Source organism: Microcaecilia unicolor, chromosome 1, assembly GCF_901765095.1.
Source record: "Microcaecilia unicolor chromosome 1, aMicUni1.1, whole genome shotgun sequence".
Lineage (NCBI taxonomy): Eukaryota > Metazoa > Chordata > Amphibia > Gymnophiona > Siphonopidae > Microcaecilia > Microcaecilia unicolor.
In genome coordinates, this window is record NC_044031.1 from 664,601,828 (window position 1) to 664,625,039 (window position 23,212).

The 23,212-nt window shown below is 43.7% G+C and overlaps 1 protein-coding gene across 1 annotated transcript in view; it reads right to left on the reverse strand.

Moving 5' to 3' along the window:
• The window catches only part of CCDC33 (coiled-coil domain containing 33), a 642,117-nt gene that overhangs the window by 55,160 nt on the left and 563,745 nt on the right, over positions 1 to 23,212 (reverse strand). Inside the window, exon 16 of the mRNA XM_030187021.1 lies at positions 3,679 to 3,874. Within this exon, the coding sequence (XP_030042881.1) occupies positions 3,679 to 3,874 (196 nt within the window). The remainder of the gene's footprint in view (positions 1 to 3,678; positions 3,875 to 23,212) is intronic.

A 23,212-nucleotide genomic window follows, 5' to 3' on the forward strand; every position in this document is an offset into this window, starting at 1 on the left:
AGGAACAAACAAAGTTGACGGGAGCATGTCGGAGGCATGGTGAAGGCGGGACTGGGGCGTGGTTATTGGCCGAGGAGAGATGGGCATCTTTAGCTGATAATCGAAACAACAAGAGCATTTTTGATGAGAATTTGGTCCGCTTTATTTGGACCCTTTTTTTTTCAGTCCAAGTCCCAAAAAAGTGCCCCAACTGACCAGATGACCACCGGAGGGAATCGGGGATGACTGCCCCTGACTCCCCCAGTGGTCACTAACCCCCTCCCACCAAACAAAACCCACTTTACAAACTTTTTTCCCAGCCTCTATGCCAGCCTCAAATGCCGTACCCACCTCCATGACAGCAGAATGTGTTCTATCCTCAGACAGCCGTTCCCTGGTTCTGATGTGGCTCTTGGGTGAGTGTGACACCTTTTCTGTTATGCGCATTGCAGAGTCACATCAGCAATGCATTGTGGTGGGTGTAGGGTATTGGGCTCCGTGATTCCACTAGCTTGTGTTACATGCTCACGATGTTGGTAGTTGGTAGGCTCTACTCCCATGGTGCTTTTCCCTCTGCTTACTGGGTCAGAGTGTGCCCTGTTTTGTTTCCGGTAGTCCATGAGGTAGTGGCCATTTTTGTAAGCCAGTTTTAGATCCCTTTCATGTGTTAGCCACATTACAGAACTTAGTTCTTACCTTGAATGTTGCTGAAAGAGGGCATTGTACAGCATTCTGCCAGCTCTGACCTACTGCTAATCTCAGTACCAGGGAGACTCTTTGGCCAGTGTGGCACAACCTCTGATCTGCAGTTAACTGTGAGTAAACTGCTTATTCCAATAAAGGATGTTTTCGGAGACATTAGTCTTCAGGTGTCAACCGGTGTGCCAAGGTTATACAGCAGCAACAAGTCCTACAGGCCTGCGTGTATGCAGGTTCCTGGAGCACTTTTAGTGGGTACCACAGTGCACTTCAGGCAGGCGGACCCAGGCCCATCCTCCCTACCTGTAACACTTGTGCTGGTAAATGGGAGGCCTCCAAAACCCACTGTAACCCACATGTAGGTGCCCCCTTCACCCCCTAAGAGCTATGGTAGTGTTGTACATTTGTGGGTAGTGGGTTTTGGAGGAGGGGGGTTGGGGCTCAGCACCCATGGTAAGGGACCTATGCATGTGGGAGCGTTGTCTGAAGTCCACCGCACTGACCTCTAGGGTGTCCAGTTGGTGTCCTGGCATGTCAGGGGGGCGAGTGTACTACGAATCCTGGCCCCTCCCATAGACCAAATGGCTTGGATTGGGACGTTTTGAGCTGGGCGTTTTTAGTTTCCATTATCGCTAAAACAAACAAACGCCCAGCTCGAAACGACTAAATCCATGGCATTTTGGTCCGTACAAACCGTATTTTCGAAACGGAAGATGGACGCCCATTTTTTTTTGAAAATACGGTCTGTCCCACCCCTTCACGTACCCGTTCTCGGACATAGACGCCCATGGAGATGGGCGTTCACGTTCGATTATGTCCCTCTAATTGTAAAATTATTCCAATTTCTCGGTTCCATTCTAATTGTTATTATACATGGATGACTATAAATTGTTATCTTATTTCATCTAGGATTCGTTTCCATATTACATATTGTAATACTCAATCCTCATTTACTTTGTTATTACTACTTAAATGTATACTATCCCATATCACTGTTTGTACCATTAATTACAATAAGTTGTTAGCCACATTGAACTTGATCTACTGGGATAATGTGAGATATAAATGAAATAAATAAACAAATAAACATACACTCTGATTAATTTATCTGTTTTATTGTTTTAACAGTTTACAGTCACCTCTGATGGAGCTTGATTGGCAAAACAAGACCATATTGGGTCTGCTATCTTGTTTTGACAAGATGACAGGGCTATCTTGTTTTGACAAGATGACAGGACAGAGGACTCAGGATTGACTCTTTCACTAGTCTCATCTTCCAGAACTGGGTTTGAGTACAGTACTGCTGAGCCTAGCAGGATCAGGAAGCTATCTCCAAAACTTTGGGATCCTTTTACCCTTTTATTAAGTTGTGGTAGAAGGGAGCCTGTGCTGGCATCAACGCATGTTTTTCATGCACGCTGAGGCCCACTTATATTGTAGCAGGTAAAAGGCTGTTGTTTTTTTTTTTTTTAAAGAAATGGCTGTGTGGCCTTTTGGGGGAGGAACACTTACCACCACCCACTGAGGTGGCAGTAAAGGCTCCCGCTCTAACCCAGTGGTAACCGGGCAGTGATTATCACCAGGTAAACACTGGCGCTACACTGGGGGTGGGAACTTAGCCCAGCAGTACTTCCAGTTTAGCGAGAAGCCCATGTCGTGTTGGGCTTACTGCCACTTAGTAAAAGACCCCCTTTGTTAATTTATATCAACCAAGAACCCTTAGGTCAGTTCATGACACTATACTGATAACTGCTATGAAGTTTCTATGTCAACTAGAGCCTTTAGTAGGACTATATTAGGAAAGGTTTCCGAACTCCGGAAATCTTTGCCATTAAATATCAGAGTTATGTCAAATTATTTGAGTTCTGCTATGAAATCTTGGTTATTTCAAAAGTCTTTTGGAACTAAATATTTTGATGGACTGAATGGGCGTATGTGTTTTTAAAAATTTGATGTATGTGCTGTTCTTTTTGGTACACTGTATTATTTTTTTATGTTGTGATTTGCCTAGTACTATATCTGGTTAAGTGGAATATAAGTGCTAAAATGAAATTAAATTTTGGTTCCAGCTGCAACTGTGGAATTCCCCTGGTCAATATGGGCTTGATTTTATAACAGGTCATTTAGCTGAGAAGTGCTTAATAGCACCTTTTTTCACTTATTTTATAACGACACCTATGTGTTCATATAAAATATATTCCTATATCCAGCCTCAATAGTGCACAAATGTCAACAGACAACTTTACATCTCCTTTGAGGCAGGTTTAAATGTGTGCATGTGTACTCTATGCCTGTATTTTATGAAATATGCACATTCGTTGCAACTCCTCCTGCGTTCCACCCAAACTAAGATCCTAGGAGCGCCTACACACGACATGTATATAAGTATGCACCATTTTGTTGCTACTATCCAGAGCAGTTTTAAAGTGCTGTTAACCCACATTCATTAAAGATAACTAGATATACATGAATGCATTGTAGTAATTACAATTTACCATAGCAGAGTAGGGTTTCTCTTGATTTAATAATCATCTATTTATAGCCCCTGTCAGGGTAATTCTATAATGAGCCACATAGATTTAGATGGCAATTGCACAAATAAATGCTGGTATTCTAGTCATTTATCTGCATATGTGAACACATGTGCATGTAAATGAAACAAACCAGACATGTGCTATGGTGTAAATATATGCTTATCTTCCATGGAATGTACTTTGCAGGTGGGTGTTCATCTGGGCAGAGTTTGGACAGCGTACACTCTTATGTGCATACAGAATGCTATAACTTACACATGTATCTCTCTAATGTAGGCGTGAGCATTTACACCAGTTCTATGGCTGTGCAAGTGCTTGCATAGAAAAATATAAGCGCTAGGTGCCTACTTTTCTTTATAGAATCAGTGTGTTCATGGCACCTAATTCTACGTGCCCTGTTATAGAATTACCCTCTGAATATTATGGAGTTGCAGGGATGTTTAATGAACATTGGTGAATAGCATACCTATCCTGTCTGCTATTTCTGCCTTTGTCATGACATCAATATCTGTGTCATCCAAGAGGGTCCGTCCCACATCCTGGTGCAGGGTGAGGTTACTCCGTAGCTGGCTGTTTTCTGCTTCCAGGCTGGCTATTTGCTTGCGTAGAATGATGAGGTCATCAGCCATTCGCTGCATGGCAGTGCGGTAATTATCCAGTTCCTGGGACACAAATTCCACTACTTGTTACAGAAAACAAATTAGCAGAAATAAGTCAAACCATGAAATTATGAAGAGCATTACTATGCACAGCTTGATGCAGGTTGGCAGAACAGCATGAAAGTTAGTGCAACAAACTGTGACTGGTAACCTGGTGACTGTTCTGTTCTCTGACGTATGACATCTGCCCTTGAGCAAGTCACCTAACTTCATTGTGCTCAGGATGAAACCATTTTAAGATAATTCTGAATTTCTGATTGGCTAGATGTGCCTCCAGGAGAGGGCTGAAAGCACTGTCATAGGGAATTGTTAATTGTCTAAGTCAGTTTTGTTGATTGCTACCATTCTGGGTAGATGAATTTACAGGCCCCTATATTTAAACTAGCACCCAGGACCCTTCCACATTGTTTACTCATCCTCTCAACCCCATTCTTACCACTATCCTCTATGAGTCTATGAGGACAGTACTCATGTCTGTAAAATCCATTGGTAATTTTTACCCATGGACTTTGTACCTGTTTTCAAAGTGAAAGCATGCACTAAATGAAAAATTGGATATAATAGGCATTACTGAGACCTGGTGGAAGGAGGATAACCAGTGGGACACTGTCATACCGGGGTACAAAGTATATCATAGTGATAGGGTGGACCGGACTGGTGAAGGGGTAGCATTGTATATTAACGAGAGCCTTGACTCAGATAGATTACAAATTCAGCAGAACACAAAACACACCTTTGAATCATTGTGGGTTGAAATTCCATGTATAAAAGGGAAAAGGACGGTGATAGGAGTGTACTACCGTCCGCCTCGCCAGGATGAGCAGGTAGACGCAGAAATGATAAAAGAAATCAGAGACGCAAACAAAATGGGCAATGTGATACTAATGGGTGACTTCAATTATCCAAATATAGACTGGGTAAGTGTAACATCGGGACATGCTAGAGAGGTACAATTCCTTGATGAAATCAAGGACAGCTTTATGGAGCAGCTGGTGCAGGAGCCGACGAGAGAAGGAAAAATTCTAGACTTGGTCCTTAGTGGAGCGCATGATCTGGTGAGGGACGTTATGGTACTGGGGCCGTTTGATAACAGTGATCATAATATGATCAGTTTTGATATCAACCTTGAAGTATCTATACACAGGAAGTCAAATACGTTAGCGTTTAACTTTAAAAAAGGAGACTATGATAAAATGAGAAGAACTGTTAAAAAAAAAAAACTTAGGGGGGGCAACTGAGAGGGTAAAAACTATACAACAGGCATGGACGCTGTTCAAAAATACAATCCTGGAGGCCCAGGCTAAACATATTCCACGAATTAGAAAAGAAAGGCGGAAGTCCAAAAGACAGCTGGTGTGGTTGAAAAGTGAGGTGAAGGAAGCTATTAGGGCTAAAAGAAACACCTTCAGAAAATGGAAGAAGGAACCGTCTGAAAATAACAAGAAGCAGCATAAGGAGTGTCAAAGCAAATGCAAGGCGCAGATAAAGAAGGCCAAGAGGGATTACGAAAAAAAGATAGCATTAGAGGCAAAAAAACATAGGAAATGTTTTTTTCGGTATATTAAAAGCAGGAAGCCGGCAAAAGTATTGGTTGGGCCGCTGGATGACAGAGGGGTAAAAGGGGCGATCAAGGAAGATAAAGATGTAGCGGAGAGATTGAATGAATTCTTTGCTTCGGTCTTCACCGAGGAAGATTTGGGTGGGACACCGGTGTCAGAAATGGTATTTCAAGTGGACGAGTCGGAGAAACATTGACTTCACGGTAAACCTGGAGGATGTAATAGGGCAGTTCAGCAAACTGAAGAGTAGCAAATCTCCTGGACTGGATGGTATTCATCCTAGACTACTGATATAACTGAAAAATGATCTTGCGGAGCTTCTGTTAGTGATATGCAATTTATCATTAAAATTGAGCTTGGTACCGGAAGATTGGAGGGTGGCCAATTGAATGCCGATTTTTAAAAAAGGTTCCAGGGGAGATCCGGGAAATTATAGACCGGTGAGTCTGACGTCTGTGCCGGGGAAAATGGTAGAGGCTATTATCAAAAACAAAATTACAGAGCACATCCAAGGACATGGATTACTGAGACCAAGTCAGCACGGCTTCTGTGTGGGGAAATCTTGCCTGACCAATTTACTTCAATTCTTTGAAGGAGTAAACAAACATGTGGACAAAGGGGAGCCGGTTGATATTGTGTATCTGGATTTTCAAAAGGCGTTTGACAAGGTACCTCATGAAAGGCTACAGAGGAAATTGGAGGGTCATGGGATAGGAGGAAATGTCCTATTGTGGATTAAAAACTAGTTGAAAGATAGGAAACAGAGAGTGGGGTTAAATGGGCAGTATTCACAATGGAGAAGGGTAGTTAGTGGGGTTCCTCAGGGGTCTGTGCTAGGACCGATGCTTTTTAACATATTTATAAATGATTTAGAGATGGGAGTAACTAGCGAGGTAATTAAATTTGCTGATGACACAAAGTTATTCAAAGTCGTTAACTCGCGACAGGATTATGAAAAATTACAGAAGGACCTTACGAGACTGGGAGACTGGGCGGCTAAATGGCAGATGACGTTTAATGTGAGCAAGTGCAAGGTGATGCATGTGGGAAAAAAGAACCCAAATTATAACTACGTCATGCAAGGTTCCACGTTAGGAGTTACGGACCAAGAAAGGGATCTGGGTGTCGTTGTCGATAATACACTGAAACCTTCTTCTCAGTGTGCTGCTGTGGCTAGGAAGCGAATAGAATGTTGGGTATTATTAGGAAAGGTATGGAAAACAGGTGTGAGGATGTTATAATGCCTTGAGTACTGTGTTCAATTCTGGTCGCCACATCTCAAGAAAGATATAGTAGAATTGGAAAAGGTGCAGCGAAGGGCGACTAAAATGATAGCGGGGATGGAACGACTTCCCTATGAAGAAAGACTAAGGAGGTTAGGGCTTTTCAGCTTGGAGAAGAGACGGCTGAGGGGAGATATGATAGAGGTATATAAAATATTGAGTGGAGTGGAACAGGTGGATGTGAAGCGTCTGTTCACGCTTTCCAAAAATACTAGGACTAGGGGGCATGCGATGAAACTACGGTGTAGTAAATTTAAAACAAATCGGAGAAAATGTTTCTTCACCCAATGCTTAATTAAACTCTGGAATTTGTTGCCGGAGAACGTGGTGAAGGCGGTTAGCTTAGCAGAGTTTAAAAAGGGGTTAGACGGTTTCCTAAAGGACAATGGGACCCTGGGGAAACAGCAGGTTCTTTTTATTGTTTAATGTTGTATTTATTCTTTTGTTCTGGTTCTTTCCTTTTTAATTGGTTGGCGTTCCCTTTCCAGTTTGTTTATGCTATATTGCCATTTTTTATCGCTTTAATGGTTGTCCTTAAGTGGATTATCAAATACAGTAACCTTGAACCCTCAGAATTAGGGAAGGGCATCTCTGTAGTTCCATAGTCTCTCTTGACTTCTCCAGCTAAAGAAATTATTTGTATGCTTCAGCCTATTCTCTCTTCTCAAATATGTTCAGGCATCAGGCATGCTTTCTTTGAAGCGGAGGTATGGAGGGGGGCATAAAGGAAGGGAGAAGAACTACAAAACTACTGCAGAAGAACATCATCTTACATCAGGACTTGTTGCAGATCAGGAAAGCCTGCTCAGACTTTTCCATCATATTCAACACCCATAAAAAATCTTGCTCTGACAATGAAAGCATCACCATAGAGAAAAGCTGCAGACCAAATATGCCACGTATAGAGTATGACCCCTAGCAACAGTACCATGAGACTACTGTTAGGGTTCAGGCTACATCATTTGGGCAGAGGCAGCCACTAGGGCTGCAGTGAATAGAGTTCACTCCTGCACATCACTCCCCTTCCCTATCCTGGATCCCTTGAGATGAGTCAGGGGTCCAGGGGAAGGGAAGGGGCAAGCCAGGCCATGGGGGAACCCTCAGAATTACATATAAATGGGGGGGGGGGGGGGGGGGGGGGAAGGTGGAGTTTTGAGGAGGGGGATTTTTAAAGTATCATAACCCCATGTCAGGGCTGGAGAGGGATTCGACCCAATTTTCACTTGCTTTGTGAGAGAGCAATTCTTTTCCTCCTGATCTGTAGCTATTTTTTTCCAGCAAAGTGGGCCTGTAAAGGTTCAAGAATACTGAAGGGGAGGGAGTTCAACGACAGCAGGTGTATGAGGGGAGAGGTAGAGCAAAAGGTGCTTGAAGGGGAAGGAATCAGGGAGGTGAGGAGAGGTTCCTCATAGAAGGGGGGCTCTGATAGGGAATATGAGAAAGAAAGTTGAGATGCTTGATGAGGAAAAAGGGAAAATGAGGAAAGGACGAGGAGGTGTGTATTTGATGATGGGGCCTTGCGGGCAGCAAGAGATTAAGGTCTCAGGATGGCAGAGGGAATCATAAGGAGGGGGAGGGGGAGGTAGCAGACTGAATGGAAAAGAGAGAGGGTAGCGGCAAATAAATAAAAACACCACACTCTTTATGCATATCTACCTACACACAGTTAAAACAACATGCCTACCCACTTTTTTTCATTTACCCACTTTAAACCATGTACACACAGAATATTCTTCATGATTCACTTAAAGAAGATCTTATTCTACCTCACGTATTCAACTGTGATTCTCATTCTTAAAACAACTTCTTTGTATGCTTCAGCCTGTTCTCTCTTCGGGTTGGGCTCACTAAGGGGTCCTTTTACCAAACTGCGATAAAAAGAGCCCTGTGGTAGTGGCAGGGGCTTCTTTCCCCGCACGTCAGGCCATTTTTACTGCAGTGGGTAAAAAGCCCAAAAAACAAAATGGCGGTAAGGGCTTCTTCGGTAACTGGGCAGCGTGCGGCGATGCCCGATTACTGCCAGGTCATCACCGCGCAAACAATTTCCAGGGTTTTCCCCCCAGAAATGGCACACGCTCGACCTGGAACTACTGTCGGCGGCTGCATTGGGCAGGCGGTAGTCCTGGAATAGCAAGTGGTAAACCCGCGTGAGGCTTACCACCACTCTGTAAAAGAACCCTTCAGTGAACATTAACTATTTAATTATCATCCTTATTGGAGAAGACTCAAAGCTTAGATTATTATTCAAGCAGGCTTCGTTAATGGGGGACAGTATAGAGACAGTTTTAGTTTCTGTAAATGATGGCCTTCTATGGCAGGTGAACAGGTCTTTCTGGTTCTTTTAGATTTAACTTCAGCTTTTGACTTGGCAGATCTCAGTGTTCTTTAGATATCTGTAGTGTGAATCACTTGGGACTGGAGTGAGTTGCACCATTCTTATTAGATAGGTTTGCCTCAATAATTATCAAGAGATCCCTATCAGCTTTATTTATTTATTTATTGCATTTGTATCCCAAATTTTCCCACCTCTTTGCAGGCTCAATGTGGCTTACAATACATCATGAGTAGTGGAAATATAATAGAAAACAGACATTTAGTGTTACAATAATGCACCACAAGGTTTACCCGATCTCCACTACTGTTTAATATATTCAGGCAGCCTTTGACGGATTACTCTATTCTTGTTTAAACTTTTAAAATCTTCATTTTTATTTTTATTCAAATTTTACATTTCCATACAAACAACCTTTCCACATGTATTGCATTTGGGTTTACGGAGTTACTTATATGTGGATGACATCCAGATCATTGTGTTACAGTTCAGGAAAGGTGAGCACAGTGGGGCTGTCACAATCCGGCCAATCCAAGGGTTAGGCAGGTCTCAACTGGCAGCAGGTGAATCACCTGGACTAAGAACTAGGCACAAGGCTCAGCTGGAGCTGAAGACGAGGATTGGCTGGAACTGACGATTCAGCAGGATCTGAGGCAAGGCCGGACTGGAACCGAAGACTTGGCTGGAGCAGAGGCAAGGCCGGACTGGAGACTCGGCCGGAGCTGAGGCAAGGCCGGACTGGAAGCGAAGACTCGGCCAGAGCAGAGGCAAGGCCGGACTTGAACCGAAGACTCGGCAGCAGCTGAGGCAAGGCTGGACTGGAACTGAAGACTCAGCAGGAACTGAGGCAAGGTTGGCGCAGGAGAAAAGGCTAGGCCTGGCTCGTTGAAGCCAAGGCAAGATTGGCTGAGGGCAGGGCTGGCTGGAAGCAAGGCAAGGCTGCTCAGGAGACCTGTAGGGAAGGCACTCAATGGAAGTCAGGAGCTCCCTTAAATATCCCCTGAACAGGAAATAATGGCTTCAGTGGGCCTCCTGGAGTTCCTGCTGTTGGCCCCTTAAATGTACTTCCTCTTAGGTTAGAGATCCATATTGCTCTGGGTGTTCATAATACATTTTTTGAGCTAACAGCAGTGAGGGTGCTTTGCCCTTTTCTGGAGGTAAGATCACTGAAAACAATTATTCTCTCTCATTGTGTCACAACTCGTCTATGACAAGTGTAGAAGGTATTCAATTAGGGACCCCTCATTCTGTGTGATGAAAGTTGGAAAACACTCCAATCTCCACGGTTCTTCGGAGGATAATTCCAGAAGAAGAGGGAACTATATCTGCCATGGCCAGTGCAGCATGATCAGAATCATGGTTCTGTGGTCTTGCTTGGGTTTCAACAAATTTTTCCCACTAGAGGTATTGGAGGATACACATACAGAAGACGTGTCCCCCAATTGAGGAGGAAGGCATCTGACGCTAGTCTGCCGTGGGCCTGAAGCCTGGAAAAGAACTGAGGGACCTTATGGTTGATCTGAGTGGCAAAAAGATCCACCGAGGGGGTGCCCCATGCTTGAAAGATCTTGTGGGCTATGCCCATATTGAGAGACCACTCGTGAGGTTGCATTATCCTGCTCAGCCCGTTGGCCACAGTATTGTTTGTGCCCACCAGATAAATAGCTCGAAGAAACATAACATTTGGCGAGCCCAGTGCCACATCCAGATAGCCTCCTGACACAGAGAGCGTGATCCAGTGCCCCCCTGCTTGTTGGTTTAATACATCACAACCTGTCTGTTTGAATGAGAACAATGTGATAAGATAGCCAATCTCTGAAAGTAGAGCATTCCAGATCGCCTGAAGCTCCAGGAGGTTGATCTGAAGATCTGGAGTGGAGGAGTGGACTAGTGGTGGACTTTGGTCCTGTGGAACTGGGTTCAATTCCCACTGCAGGCACAGGCAGCTCCTTGTGACTCTGGGCAAGTCACTTAACCCTCCACTGCCCCAGGTACAAATACATACCTAAGCCGCATTGAGCCTGCCATGAGTGGGAAAGCGCGGGGTACAAATAAAAAATAAATAAAGATTCATTACCTGGGAGGATCAAGCTTGAGTGTGAAGCCCATCTACATGATCTCCCCATCCCAGGAGAGATGCATTCGTCGTCAGCACTTTTTGTAGCTGAGGAATTTGAAATGGAATTCCCAGAGTCAAATTGGATCGAATTGTCCACCACTGAAAGGAGCATACAAGCTCTGGGAACACTTGAATGACATCTTCTAGACTTCCCATGACTTCATACCACTGAGAAGCCAGGATCCATTGAGCTGATCTCATGTGAAGATGTGCCATGGGTGTAACGCACACTGTGGAAGACATGTAGCTCAACAATCTCAACATCTAGCGAGCTGTGACCTGCTGAGAGGCATGATCCTTGGATGCCAGTGAGATAAGATTGTCTGCTCTCGTCTCCAGGAGGTAGGCTCAAACCTTCTGTGTGTTGAGCAGGGCTCCTATGAACTCCACTCACTGGAAAGGATGTAGATGGGACTTGGGGTAGTTTAAAACAAACCCTAGTAGCTGTAGCACCTGAATAGCCATCTGCATGGACTCCTGAGCACTGTCCTCTGAGGTGCTCTTCACCAGCCAATCGTCAAGATTCAGGAACACATGGACATCCAGTCTGCACAGCGATGCTGCAACTACTGCCAGACACTCGGTGAAGACCCTGGGAGCTGACACGAGGCCAAAAAGCAACATACGATACTGAAAATGATGTGTCCCCAGCCAAAAGACACTTCCAGTGAGTGCATGCACATCCTTTAAGTCCAGAGAGCATAGCCAATCATTTTTCTTTAAATCATTGGGAGAAAGGTGCCCAGGGAAACCATCCTGAACTTTTCTTGGACTAGGAATTTGTTCAGGGCCCTTAGGTCTAGGATGGGACGCATCCCCCCTGTCTTGTTCTGCACAAGGAAGTATCTGGAATAGAATCCCTGCCCTTCTTCCCCTGATGGAATGGGTTGACCGCATGAGCCTTTAGAAGGGCGGATAGTTCCTCTGCAAGTACCTGCCTGTGATGAAAGCTGTATGAATGAGCTCATGGTGGGCAATTTGGAGGTTTTTGATACCAATTGAGGGTGTATCTGAGATGGACTATTTGAAGAACCCACCTGTCGAAGGTTATAAGAGGCCGCCTTTGGTGAAAATTTTTAGCCTCCCCCCCCCCCAACTGGAAAATTGTCCAGAACAGACACTTTTACTGTGGCTATGCTTTGCTGGAACCAGTCAAAAGCTCGTTCCTTGTTTTGACTGGAGAGCAGCAGGGGCCTTAGGCACATACTGTTGACATGAATGAGAAGGCTGGGGCTGAGCCTGAGTAAGTTGGTGAGGCGAAGGAGTGTACCTATGCCTAGAATAGTTGTAGGAACCTCTCTGTGATTTGCCAAAAACCCTCCTAGCTGAGGAGGTGGATGCAGAAGGCACCCGGTGGGAAAGAGAAGAGACTGTATTAGTATGCTTCTTGATTTGGTCAGTGACCTCCTCAACCTTCTCTCCAAAAAGGTTAATCCCCCTGGCAAGGGGCATCTGCCAACTGCTGCTGAACAAAGTGTTCCAAGTCAGAAACATGTAGCCATGAGAGTCTGTGAATTGCTATACTTTGAGAAGAGATCCTGGATGCCACATCAAAAGTGTCATATGTGCCCTTGGCCAAGAACTTTTGACATGCCTTCTGCTGCTTGACCAACTGGTGAAAAAGCTCGGCATGCTCCAGAGGGAGTGTATCCACCAAATCCAACAGCTGTTGCACTGAGTTTCACAAGTAGACGCTCAAGAAGAGCTGGTAGGACTGTATACAGGAGATGAGCATTGAAGCCTGGTACATGTTCCTCCCAAAAAAGTCCAGGGTTCTAGCTTCTCTACCTGGGTGCGCCGAAGCTTAGTCTCTAGTACTCCTGTCTCTCTTGACAGCAGAATCCACCACCATGGACTTGTGAGGCAACTGAAGCCTATCAAAACCAGATGTACCATGAATCTGATACTGGGTGTCAATCTTCTTGGCATGACAAGGACCAACAGAGGGGACTCCCAGTTCCTGATGAGGACTTCCTTGAGTACCTTGTGAAGAGCTGCAGCCACAGCCTCCTTAGGAGGAGATGTATTGTCCAGGACGTCGAGCATCTTGGTCCTGGGCTCATCCTCCACTTCCAAAGGAAATTGAATTGCCTTAGCCATTTCCTTTACAAAAGATGAAAATGAAATGATCTCCGGGGGAAACCATCTCCTTTCAGGTGTAGGGGAAGGTTCAGAGGGAATCCCATAAGACTCATCTGAGGAAAAGTATCTGGGATCCTCCTCTGAATCCCATGAGCACTCTTCCTCCGTGATGGACAATATTTCACTATGAGATTGCCGAGACTGAACCTGCCTCAAGGCTGAGGAATCATGTCCTTGAGAGCGGCGTCGAAAAGTCAACTTGTGCCTTGACACTGGCAAAACTTCTTCCATCAATATCGGAGGGCGGGGGGATGCCGGCTTGGGTGGCAGTCAATACCAGGGCTGCAAGCATTGCCAGAGGCCGCAGCACAGGCTGAGTGCCAAAAGGGCCGCAATGGGAGGGAGGGTAGGTGCAAACACCCCGACATTGATGTACATCATTGCATAAGGCCATCCAGCAGCTCTGGGAGCAAGGCCCGGATACACTCATCGAGGGCCGACACCGGGAAAAGCTGGGGTGCCAGTTGAGGCACAGGTTGCAGAACTGCTGAGGCCAACATGGGAGCAGGATCTTGGCTGCTTGGAGACAGGCGCATCGGCACTCCTGTATGGAGGGAGAGCGATCCTCCCGGTGCTGATGCTTCTCAGGTGTCGAATCCTTCGATGCCTTGAAGCTCCCAGCACCATGTGACGAGGGTGATCGATGACAATGCTTTTTGATCTTCGTGTGAAGCGTGTCACCAAGGCTCCTCACCAATGGGTGTCCTTTCCTGAGATAGTCCAATTGCACCAGGTACAGCACTTGAAGTCACTGGGAATCTTCATGGATATGGACGGAAAAACTTAATTGGCTAAATTAAACAACTCGATGGTGCCTGAAAATGGAGCAAAGTTTGTTTCAACAACTTATATAGACCTTTATATATTTCAATTGACCTCAGCGATGTTCATTGTCAACCATAATTATTTAATATGGCAATGATAACAACATCCATCATCTTCATAGGTCAGCTGTAACACATTTAGCTTTTAAAATTTTCTCAATGACTTAATTTTTAACTTTTTAACTTATCTTATTGCTGTTTATGATCGGACCCAGGGGAAAAGTTGTCCGACATATGTTTCGCTCAACCCTGAGCTGCCTCAAGGACAGTCCCCGATGAAACAAACAGTTCAATTAATTATACTACATTCATTGCTCAGAATCTATACCTTTTACAGAACATAAGCAATGAAAAACTCACCCTGAGCATTTATTCTAGCGCCAGCTCTGCTCATGTCTTTATAAACAAAGATGGCGACCGCGTTTTTCATTCAAGATTAAATACTATCTGAATATTGACGTCAATAGTCCCTCCCCCTCAGATCTTATTGGACATGAACTAAATGAGCGACGCCCATTCAAGCTCTGCATTCAAACCCGCGGGGGCAACTGTTTGTAAAGAAAAAAATATACCCTTGTTCTCTAAAATTAAGCAGTCTGTTTACTGAACCACCCTCTTTCCTTATGTCAATTTGTTCAATGATCCTCCATTTTATGTTCTCACTATTGTGGCCCTTTTGCAGCCAGTGCTCCACTAAAGGAGCTTGTATATTCTGAGTATTAATACGGGATTTGTGTTCTGTAAGACGGGTTTTAATAGAACGAGAACTTCTTCCTATATATATATATAAGATCACAAAGACATACTATAGCATACACTATATTTTTAGTGTCACAGTTAGTTATGGTTTTAGATCTCAAAATCACATTTTTCCCCGGTACTGACCAAGAACTACCTGTAATTGATTATGAGCACCATTGACAATGCCCACATTCCAAATGAGTACCATTATTGAAATTAATCAAAGGATCAAAAAACTTATTGTGGGCTAACCGTTCACCTATCGACTTCCATTTTATATAAGATATTATTGGTGCCTCAGGAAAACATGGATACAACTGAAAAATATGCCAGTGATCTTTAATACTCTGTACTATTTTTTGGCTTATAGCTGAAAAAGGCAACACACATGTCAAACTATCTGTGTCTTCTCTATTCTCTCTGTCAACAGCCATGAGCGATGAGCAAATCTTGCTCGTATATAAGCTTTCTTAATTGCCGCTCTTGGATAACCTCTCAAAATAAATCTAGCTTTCAGTTCTTGTGATTGACGTTTGAATTCCGCTAAAGAAGAACAAATCCTCCTAATTCTCAAAAATTGACTGACCGGGAGATTAAACTTCACAGATGGTAAGGATGGAAACTCCCGAATTGTAAAAAAGTATTTCGGCTAACTGGTTTGCGATACAGAAATGTCAACAATCTATCTTCTTCCTTATAGATCCATAGATCTAAAAATTCAATCGCAGTTTTACTAGATGACATAGTAAAATAGATATTTATGTCCAGTGTATTCAGCCATCTCACAAATTCTAATACAGATTGTTCAGACCCAGTCCATAGAAAGAAAACGTCGTCCAGGAAACGCTTCCATAGACGAACTGATTTAAACTGTTGAGCCACATATATCATCTTAGTTTCAATTTGGGCAATATATAACGTAGCCACTGAGGGGGCTAAAGTAGTCCCCATGGCCACTCCTTGTGTCTGAAGACAAAAATTATTCTCAAACCAAAAATAATTATTCAAAATCACTAATTCTGCCAATCCCAAAATAAATACAGATGATATCCGTTGAGATCCAGGTCTAGCTTCCAGCGCTCTTTAATAATTTGCAACGCTCCTGCTTGAGGTATTTTTGTGTACAAAGACATAATATCTAATGTCACCAACCATGTCTCAGCAGTCACATTATCCACTGTCTCTAATTCTCTCAAAAAATGAGACAAATCTTTAAGATATGATTTCATTTTGGTTCCAAAACAGATGATTTTGTCGAGACAATCGGACGCCCAGGAGGCATATTTATACTTTTATGTATCTTCGGTAAAAAATATATCTTCGGGGTTTGCGGATTATCCTCAATCAAGAATTTTCCTTCTTTCGCTGTTAACATATTAATTTTTAATGCATCAGTTACTAATTCTTTAATCCGTACTTGCAACCCCTCCATAGGATCCTCAGATAACATTCTATAAGCAGTATTATCATTTAGTTGTCTATTAGCCTCTTCTCGGCTAAGCTCCTGAGGATCCATTCCTTCTGAACAGGATTCCTTTATGTTTATCCCACACATGTTTGAATTCCGTTACCGTTTTCATTTCCACCACCTCCCGCGGGAGGGCATTCCAAGCATCCACTACTCTCTCCTTGAAGAAATACTTCAGATAATGGTGCTAAATATATGTGTTTTATTTAAATATTGCAATCAGCATTTAAACAAAATTCTTGCCCACAGGTCTAAATATCTGACCCATGAGCTTATAAGTAGTGTAATGGAATACTAATAGAACATAAGAGTGGCCTGTAAGAGAACATCGAATTGCTTGAGTGGGATGCCTCATATAGGCCCCCTTTTACAAAGCCGCACCAGCGGCTGTTGGTGCGATAATGCTGACACAGCCCATTCACTTTGAATGGGCTGTGTCGGCATTGCCGAGTGGCAGCCTATAGTGCAGCTTTGCAAAAGGGGGCCATAAAGAGCCAACGCCAATAACATACAAGTTTATTTTGTGAATTTTGTTCCCATTCAATAAATGAAGTACAGGAAATATACGGCCCAAACTTGATCACATCTGAATTGGAAAATAGTTTTATGCTTATTATGTGCACTATTTTTATTGCTTGTTGTAAATTCCCTATGTACTCGTATGCTTAAATTTGTGATCCACTGAGTACCGGACATTAGGACTGGAGGAATATAAATGTGTTACAAAAATAAAGGCCATTCAAATCACTTGTCATGGCTAACTGGACATATTCAGTGGCACATAACTGGATAGTGCTGCTGCTAACATCCAGTTAGTACCCAAGCTGAAACTGGCTATTCTGGGGGCACTGTGAGCACTTGGCTGGTTAAGTGGCAATATTCAACACTTAACCCGCCAAGGTAACCACATGAAAGTCAGTCCCATATGCGGTTCACCACAGCCGGTTAAGTGCTGAATATTGCACTTTACTGGCAATGTTTTTGCCACCTCCGTATACCCAGAAATTTAATGCTGGAACCCAGACAAAGCCCAGCACTGAATTTCAGAGAATAATGTTAGCGATGGTCAGCAAAACGCTGATCACCAACAGCTAAATATCAGGCCCAAAGTAGCTAAATATCAGGCCCAAAGTATGTAGGTTTTTTTGGAGACACTTAAGATCCACTTTAAGGATTTTTTACACTCTGATTCACCCAACTGTCAATAAAACAGAAAGGACTCAGAAATCAGGGTTTCTCAAAAGTGTCTATTGACCCACAAACTTTTGGGTTTTCAGATAGCTTCAGTGAATAAACTTAAGCTAAAGTTGCATATACTTGCATACAGCAGCACCCGAGATAAAGGCAGAGGAATGCAAACATCTCTCAAGCATATTACTGTGTCTATCCTATGGGGTCAATCAGATAGGCTTGGGAAGCACTGCTAAAATGAAAAGCCTCATTTGAATATAGAGAGATTGACATCTCTAGATCTCTGAATGCCACTTTTGCCTCTTCTTCAGGTAGTGGAAAAGGATTATAACAATGGGAACAAACAGGGAAAGTGATAAGGTGACCCTGATTTGCAGGGACCTTGGAAGAATGCTATCTGAAAATTGTACAAAACCAAAACAGCTGTCTAAGTACTAATAGAGCAGACAACTCTAAGGGACGCCTCTCAAGGTTAGCAGAGAAAGGAAATGGGGTGGGGTGGAAGTTTGGAGACAAATTGAACAGTGTAGATCACTAGGTTGTAGAACATTGATAATTAATATTATTTACAGATTCATATAGCACCAGGCCACTGTTGCTTTCAGTTTAGTAATTGATACACATTCTTCTTGTTTTGCTGTACATTTCAGGCACTTGAATAGCACAAAAGCTTTCAAAGACAGATGAGAACACTGCTTTTAATATATTACCTAATTATAGTTGATAAACTAGGGCATGGGGAAATTTTCAAAAGAGCCCATGCAGATGTATAGTTTGCTTACTCCTAAGGAGGTTAAGGTGGCCTGGAGGGATACATAAAATAAAACTGGTAATAAGAACAATAAAGAACAAATACAAGCAAAGCATTCTGGTAGATGAGGAGGCAAATTACCCAAGGCACAACACCATGCACATTCACAAAGCAGAAGTCCAAAGCAAGTAGCATCATATATAAAAACTACCCTTTTTTTTTTAATTTACCCCTGAAAACACAGACAAACATAGGCAAAAGCAAAAGATTCGAAACGATATACAAAGTCCTTATCTCAAGTCCATTAGTCACCTCCTCTTCTGATATTCAGGATCCCAGGCTGGGTACCCCATTCATTTTGAAGAGATTCTGGAAGCTAGTACTACTACTACTATTTAGCATTTATATAGTGCTACAAAGCTTACGCAGCACTGCACAAACATAGAAGACAGTCCCTGCTCAAAGAGCTTACAATCTAACAAGCAAATCAATTAATGTGTAGAGGAAAGAGGAGAGGAGGGTAGGTAGAAGCGAGAGGTACAAGTGGTTACAAGTCAAAAGCAATGTTAAAGAGGTGGGCTTTCAATCTAGATTTAAAGATGGTCAAGGATGTGGCAAGACGTAAGGGCTCAGGAAGTTTATTCCAGGCGTAGGGTGCAGCGAGACAGAAGGAGCGAAGTCTGGAGTTGGCAGTAGAGGAGAAGTGAACAGATAGGAAGGATTTATCCATGGATCGGAGCGCACGGGAAGGGGAGTAGGGAAGGACGAGTGTGGAGAGATACTGGGGAGCAGCAGAGTGAATACATTTATAGGTTAGTAGAAGAAGTTTAAACAGGATGCGAAAACGTATAGGGAGCCAGTGAAGCGACCTGAGGAGAGGGGTAGTATGAGTAAAGCGACCCTGGCCGAAGACGAGACGGGCAGCAGAGTTTTGAACTGACTGGAGAGGGGAGAGGTGACTAAGTGGGAGTCCAGTAAGAAGCAGACTGTAGTAGTCTAAACGAGAGGTGACAAGGGTGTGGATGAGGGTTTTGGTAGAGTGTTCAGAAAGAAAGGGGCGGATTTTACAGATGTTATAAAGAAAGAAATGACAGGTCTTGGCGATCTGCTGGATATGAGTAGAGAAGGAGAGAGAGGAGTCAAAGATGACCCCAAGGTTACGAGCTGAAGAGACAGGGAGAATGAGAGCCATCAACAGAAATAGAAAACGAGGGGAGCGGGGAGGTGGGTTTGGGGGGAAAATGAGAAGCTCGGTTTTGGTCATGTTTAATTTCAGGTGGCATTGAGACATCCAGACAGCAATGTCAGACAAGCACGCTGATACTTTGGTTTGGATGCAAGGTGAGATATCAGGGGTAGATAGGTAGATTTGGGAGTCATCAGCATAGAGATGGTAGAAAAAGCCATGGGATGAGATTAATGAACCGAGGGAAGAAGTGTAGATAGAAAAGAGGAGGGGACCAAGAACAGAACCCTGCGGTACACCAACAGGCAGAGGGATAGAAGTAGAAGAGGATCCACTAGAGTGAACACTGAAGGTGCGGAGGGAGAGGTAGGAAGAGAACCAGGAAAGGACACAGCCCTGGAATCCAAGTGAGGACAAGGTGTCGAGGAGTATGCTGTGATCAACAGTGTCAAAAGCAGCGGAAAGATCAAGAAGAATGAGGATGGAATAGAGACCTCTGGATTTAGCCAGTAATAGGTCATTGGAGACTTTAGTGAGCGCAGTTTCAGTTGAGTGGAGAGGGTGAAACCCAGATTGTAGTGGGTCAAGAATAGCATGTGAGGAGAGAAAATCAAGGCAGCAGTGGTGAACAGCACGCTCAAGTAATTTGGAGAGAAAAGGGAGGAGGGAGATGGGTCGGTAATTAGAGGTACTAGTAGGGTCGAGTGAAGGCTTCTTAAGGAGAGGTGTGACCACAGCATGTTTAAAGGCAGCAGGGACAGTCGCAGTGGAAAGTGAGAGGTTGAGAATGTGACAGATAAAAGGAATAAGAGCAGGAGAGAAGTCATTAAGAAGGTGGGTGGGAATGGGATCAGAGGAACAGGTAGTACATTTTGAGGAAGAAAGGAGAAGTGTAGTTTCCTCAATAGTAACTTCAGAAAAGGAAGAAAAGGACTGAGGGGAAGGAGAGAGAGGGGAATGGACTAGTGGAAGGAGAGGTGGCGAGGTAGAGAATTGAAGGTTTATCTTTTGAACCTTGTCGTGAAAGAATTCAGCAAGGGTCTGAGGAGATAATGAAGGGGGAGTAGGGGGAGGGGGCACCTTGAGGAGAGAGTTCAATGTGGTGAAGAGAAGTCGAGGCTTAGAGCCAAGAGAGTTAGTCAGTTGGATATAATAATCCTGTTTGGCGCGTAAAAGAGCAGATTGGAAGGAGGTCAGCATGAACTTAAAGTGTAAGAAATTAGCAAGGGCCCAAGATTTTCGCCAGAGGCGTTCGGCGGAGCGCATACAGGAACGTAGGTAGCAGATATTAGAATTCAGCCAAGGTTGGGGTTTTGTACGCCTTATAGGGTGGGTCATCAAAGGTGCAAAAGTGTCTAAGGCAGAGGATAGAATATTGTTGTAAGAAGAAACAGCCTCGTTGACAGACGTGGATGGTGCCATAGTAGAGAGGAGGTTTGAAACATGGGAGGATAGAGATGAAGGGTCAATATCATGAAGATTCCTAGAGAAATTAGATAAGATAGGATGGGACTGGGAGGGAGGAGCTTTAAGTGTGAAAGTTATAAGATGGTGATCAGAGAGGGGAAGATCAGAGGCAAGGAAACTAGAGGGTGAACAGTTGGAGGAGAAGATAAGATCAAGACAGTGACCATTTTGATGAGTGGGGGAGGTGGAGCATAGTTGGAGATTAAATGAGGATGTTAAAGCGAGTAACTTGGAAATATAAGAGTTAGAAGGGTCATTAGCAGGAATATTAAAAAGTCACCAAGGATGAGAGAGGGGGAGGAAGGATCATGGAAGAAGGCAAGCCAAGCATCAAAATCACTGAGAAAGGATGAAAGGGACTTATCAGGGGGACGATAAATGACCGCTATTCAAAGAGGCAGAGGAGAGAAAAGGCGGATAGGGTGGACCCCAAAGGAGGAAAACAGTGAGATTGAGGTGGAAGAAGGGGTTGGAATCTGAAGGAGGGAGAGAGAAGTAATCCAACACTGGCCCCGCAACTAGCAGGGCGAGGAGTATGTGAAAAAAGATAACCACCATGGCAGAGGGCTGCGACTGAAGCAGAGTCATCAGGGCAGAGCCAGGTTTCTGTTATGGCGAGCAGATGGAGGTGACGCGAGATAAAGAGGTCATGGATATAGGGGAGTTTGTTGCAGATAGAGTGGGCATTCCATAGGGTGCAAGAGAAGAGCAGAGAAGAGGAGGGGACAGTTCTTAAAAGTCATAAAATTAGACAACACCTTAGGTAGGTATTGCTAGTGCTCTTTGGACTCTCAATAAAAAAAAAAACAAAATCACCTCAAACGTATCTCTTCTGGGGAAATACTACCATAGGAAATTATTCTCGTCCCAAGAAAATAAAACATTAGGAATTTCTTAAAAGCTTCTTTCAAAATATTCTTGCTTGCACTTTCAGAATTCACTGGTCCCTCATACAACAGAGCTGCACTTCTCAGGGAATACAGCTGCAATGTACCTGACCAGTTCCACCACTCTACTGAGTGATACAAATCATCCTGTGGCCACTGAATTTCTTTAGAATTCACAGCCTGAGTCCCTGTTGTCCCTGCTGCTCCTGAGTACTTTCCTTAACTGGCTGCTTATCTCAGATCTTTCCTAGTTCTAACCAGCCTTCTTCTCTCCCCTGCTCCTCAATTTAGGCCTAGCTGGTCTAGAGCAAACTACTCTCTTATTCTGATGGATATGGCCATCTATGCAAGAGGTACCTCCACATTCTTCTGCCTGCAGCATGAGCCCTGCAGGGCTCATAGGCATCTCATGCCCTGCTCTGGCAATGAATTCCTTCACATTACTATCTGCAGCCTGGTTATCCAGGACCTTAAATAATTCCCTCCAAAATACCATGTACCCCCCCCCCCCCCCCCCCCCACCTCCTTGGCCAATGATGGATAGGCAGACCCACATTTCTATTACCTTGCCATATACAGAGTCAACATAGGAACAGGGATACCAGAATTTTCCTCTGATAAGGTATAGATGGAGATGCAAAGTCTGAGGCTATATTTACCTACAAGCTTTCCATCAATTTTCTAAAGGCAAGTACAAGCATACTTTCCCTCTGAAAAATGCCCTAGGTAAAAGTACTTGCAGAAATTTGCATCTGCTTTTGCTACAAGTAATTTTTCTATTTAAAATCATGGCGGTATATTTTAAAAGCTTATCTACATGTGTTATTTCCCTTCCACTGTCCCACACACACCTAAACATATCCCACAATGCCTTCTCTCTATGCTGGTAAAAGCACGCATGTTGTTGATTCCTGAAAATAGTTTTATCCAGGTAAGATGTCCAAAATAAAATGGTTTCAATCTGGTTATTCGGACCTCAAATGCAGAAAACATTTTACTGTCATGTTTCTTGATGGTTCAGGTCTTGTATCCATAGAGTAAACCCATAATATGTAGAGTTTGGATCTTTGTAAGGACATATCTTTGCCCTTATAGATTTTCTCTAAGCTCTTTGTGTTGCACCATATATAATTGGAGTGCACAGTGATCTTTTCTAGAAAAAAGGGTGCCAGTGCTCACCTACAGGGCTAACTTTAAGGGGTTTGGTAACCACTGAGGGATCCGCTCCCATAATAGCTATGTCCCCTGCAACAGGCCACAGAGTCTATGAAAGGGCAGTACTGCAAATATTACACCAGTCTTTAAAATAAACTACTTGTTGGGATAAGAGACTAAGCCAAACTGTAACAAATCCCTGCACAGAAACTGCATACTCACAAAATACCTCACCT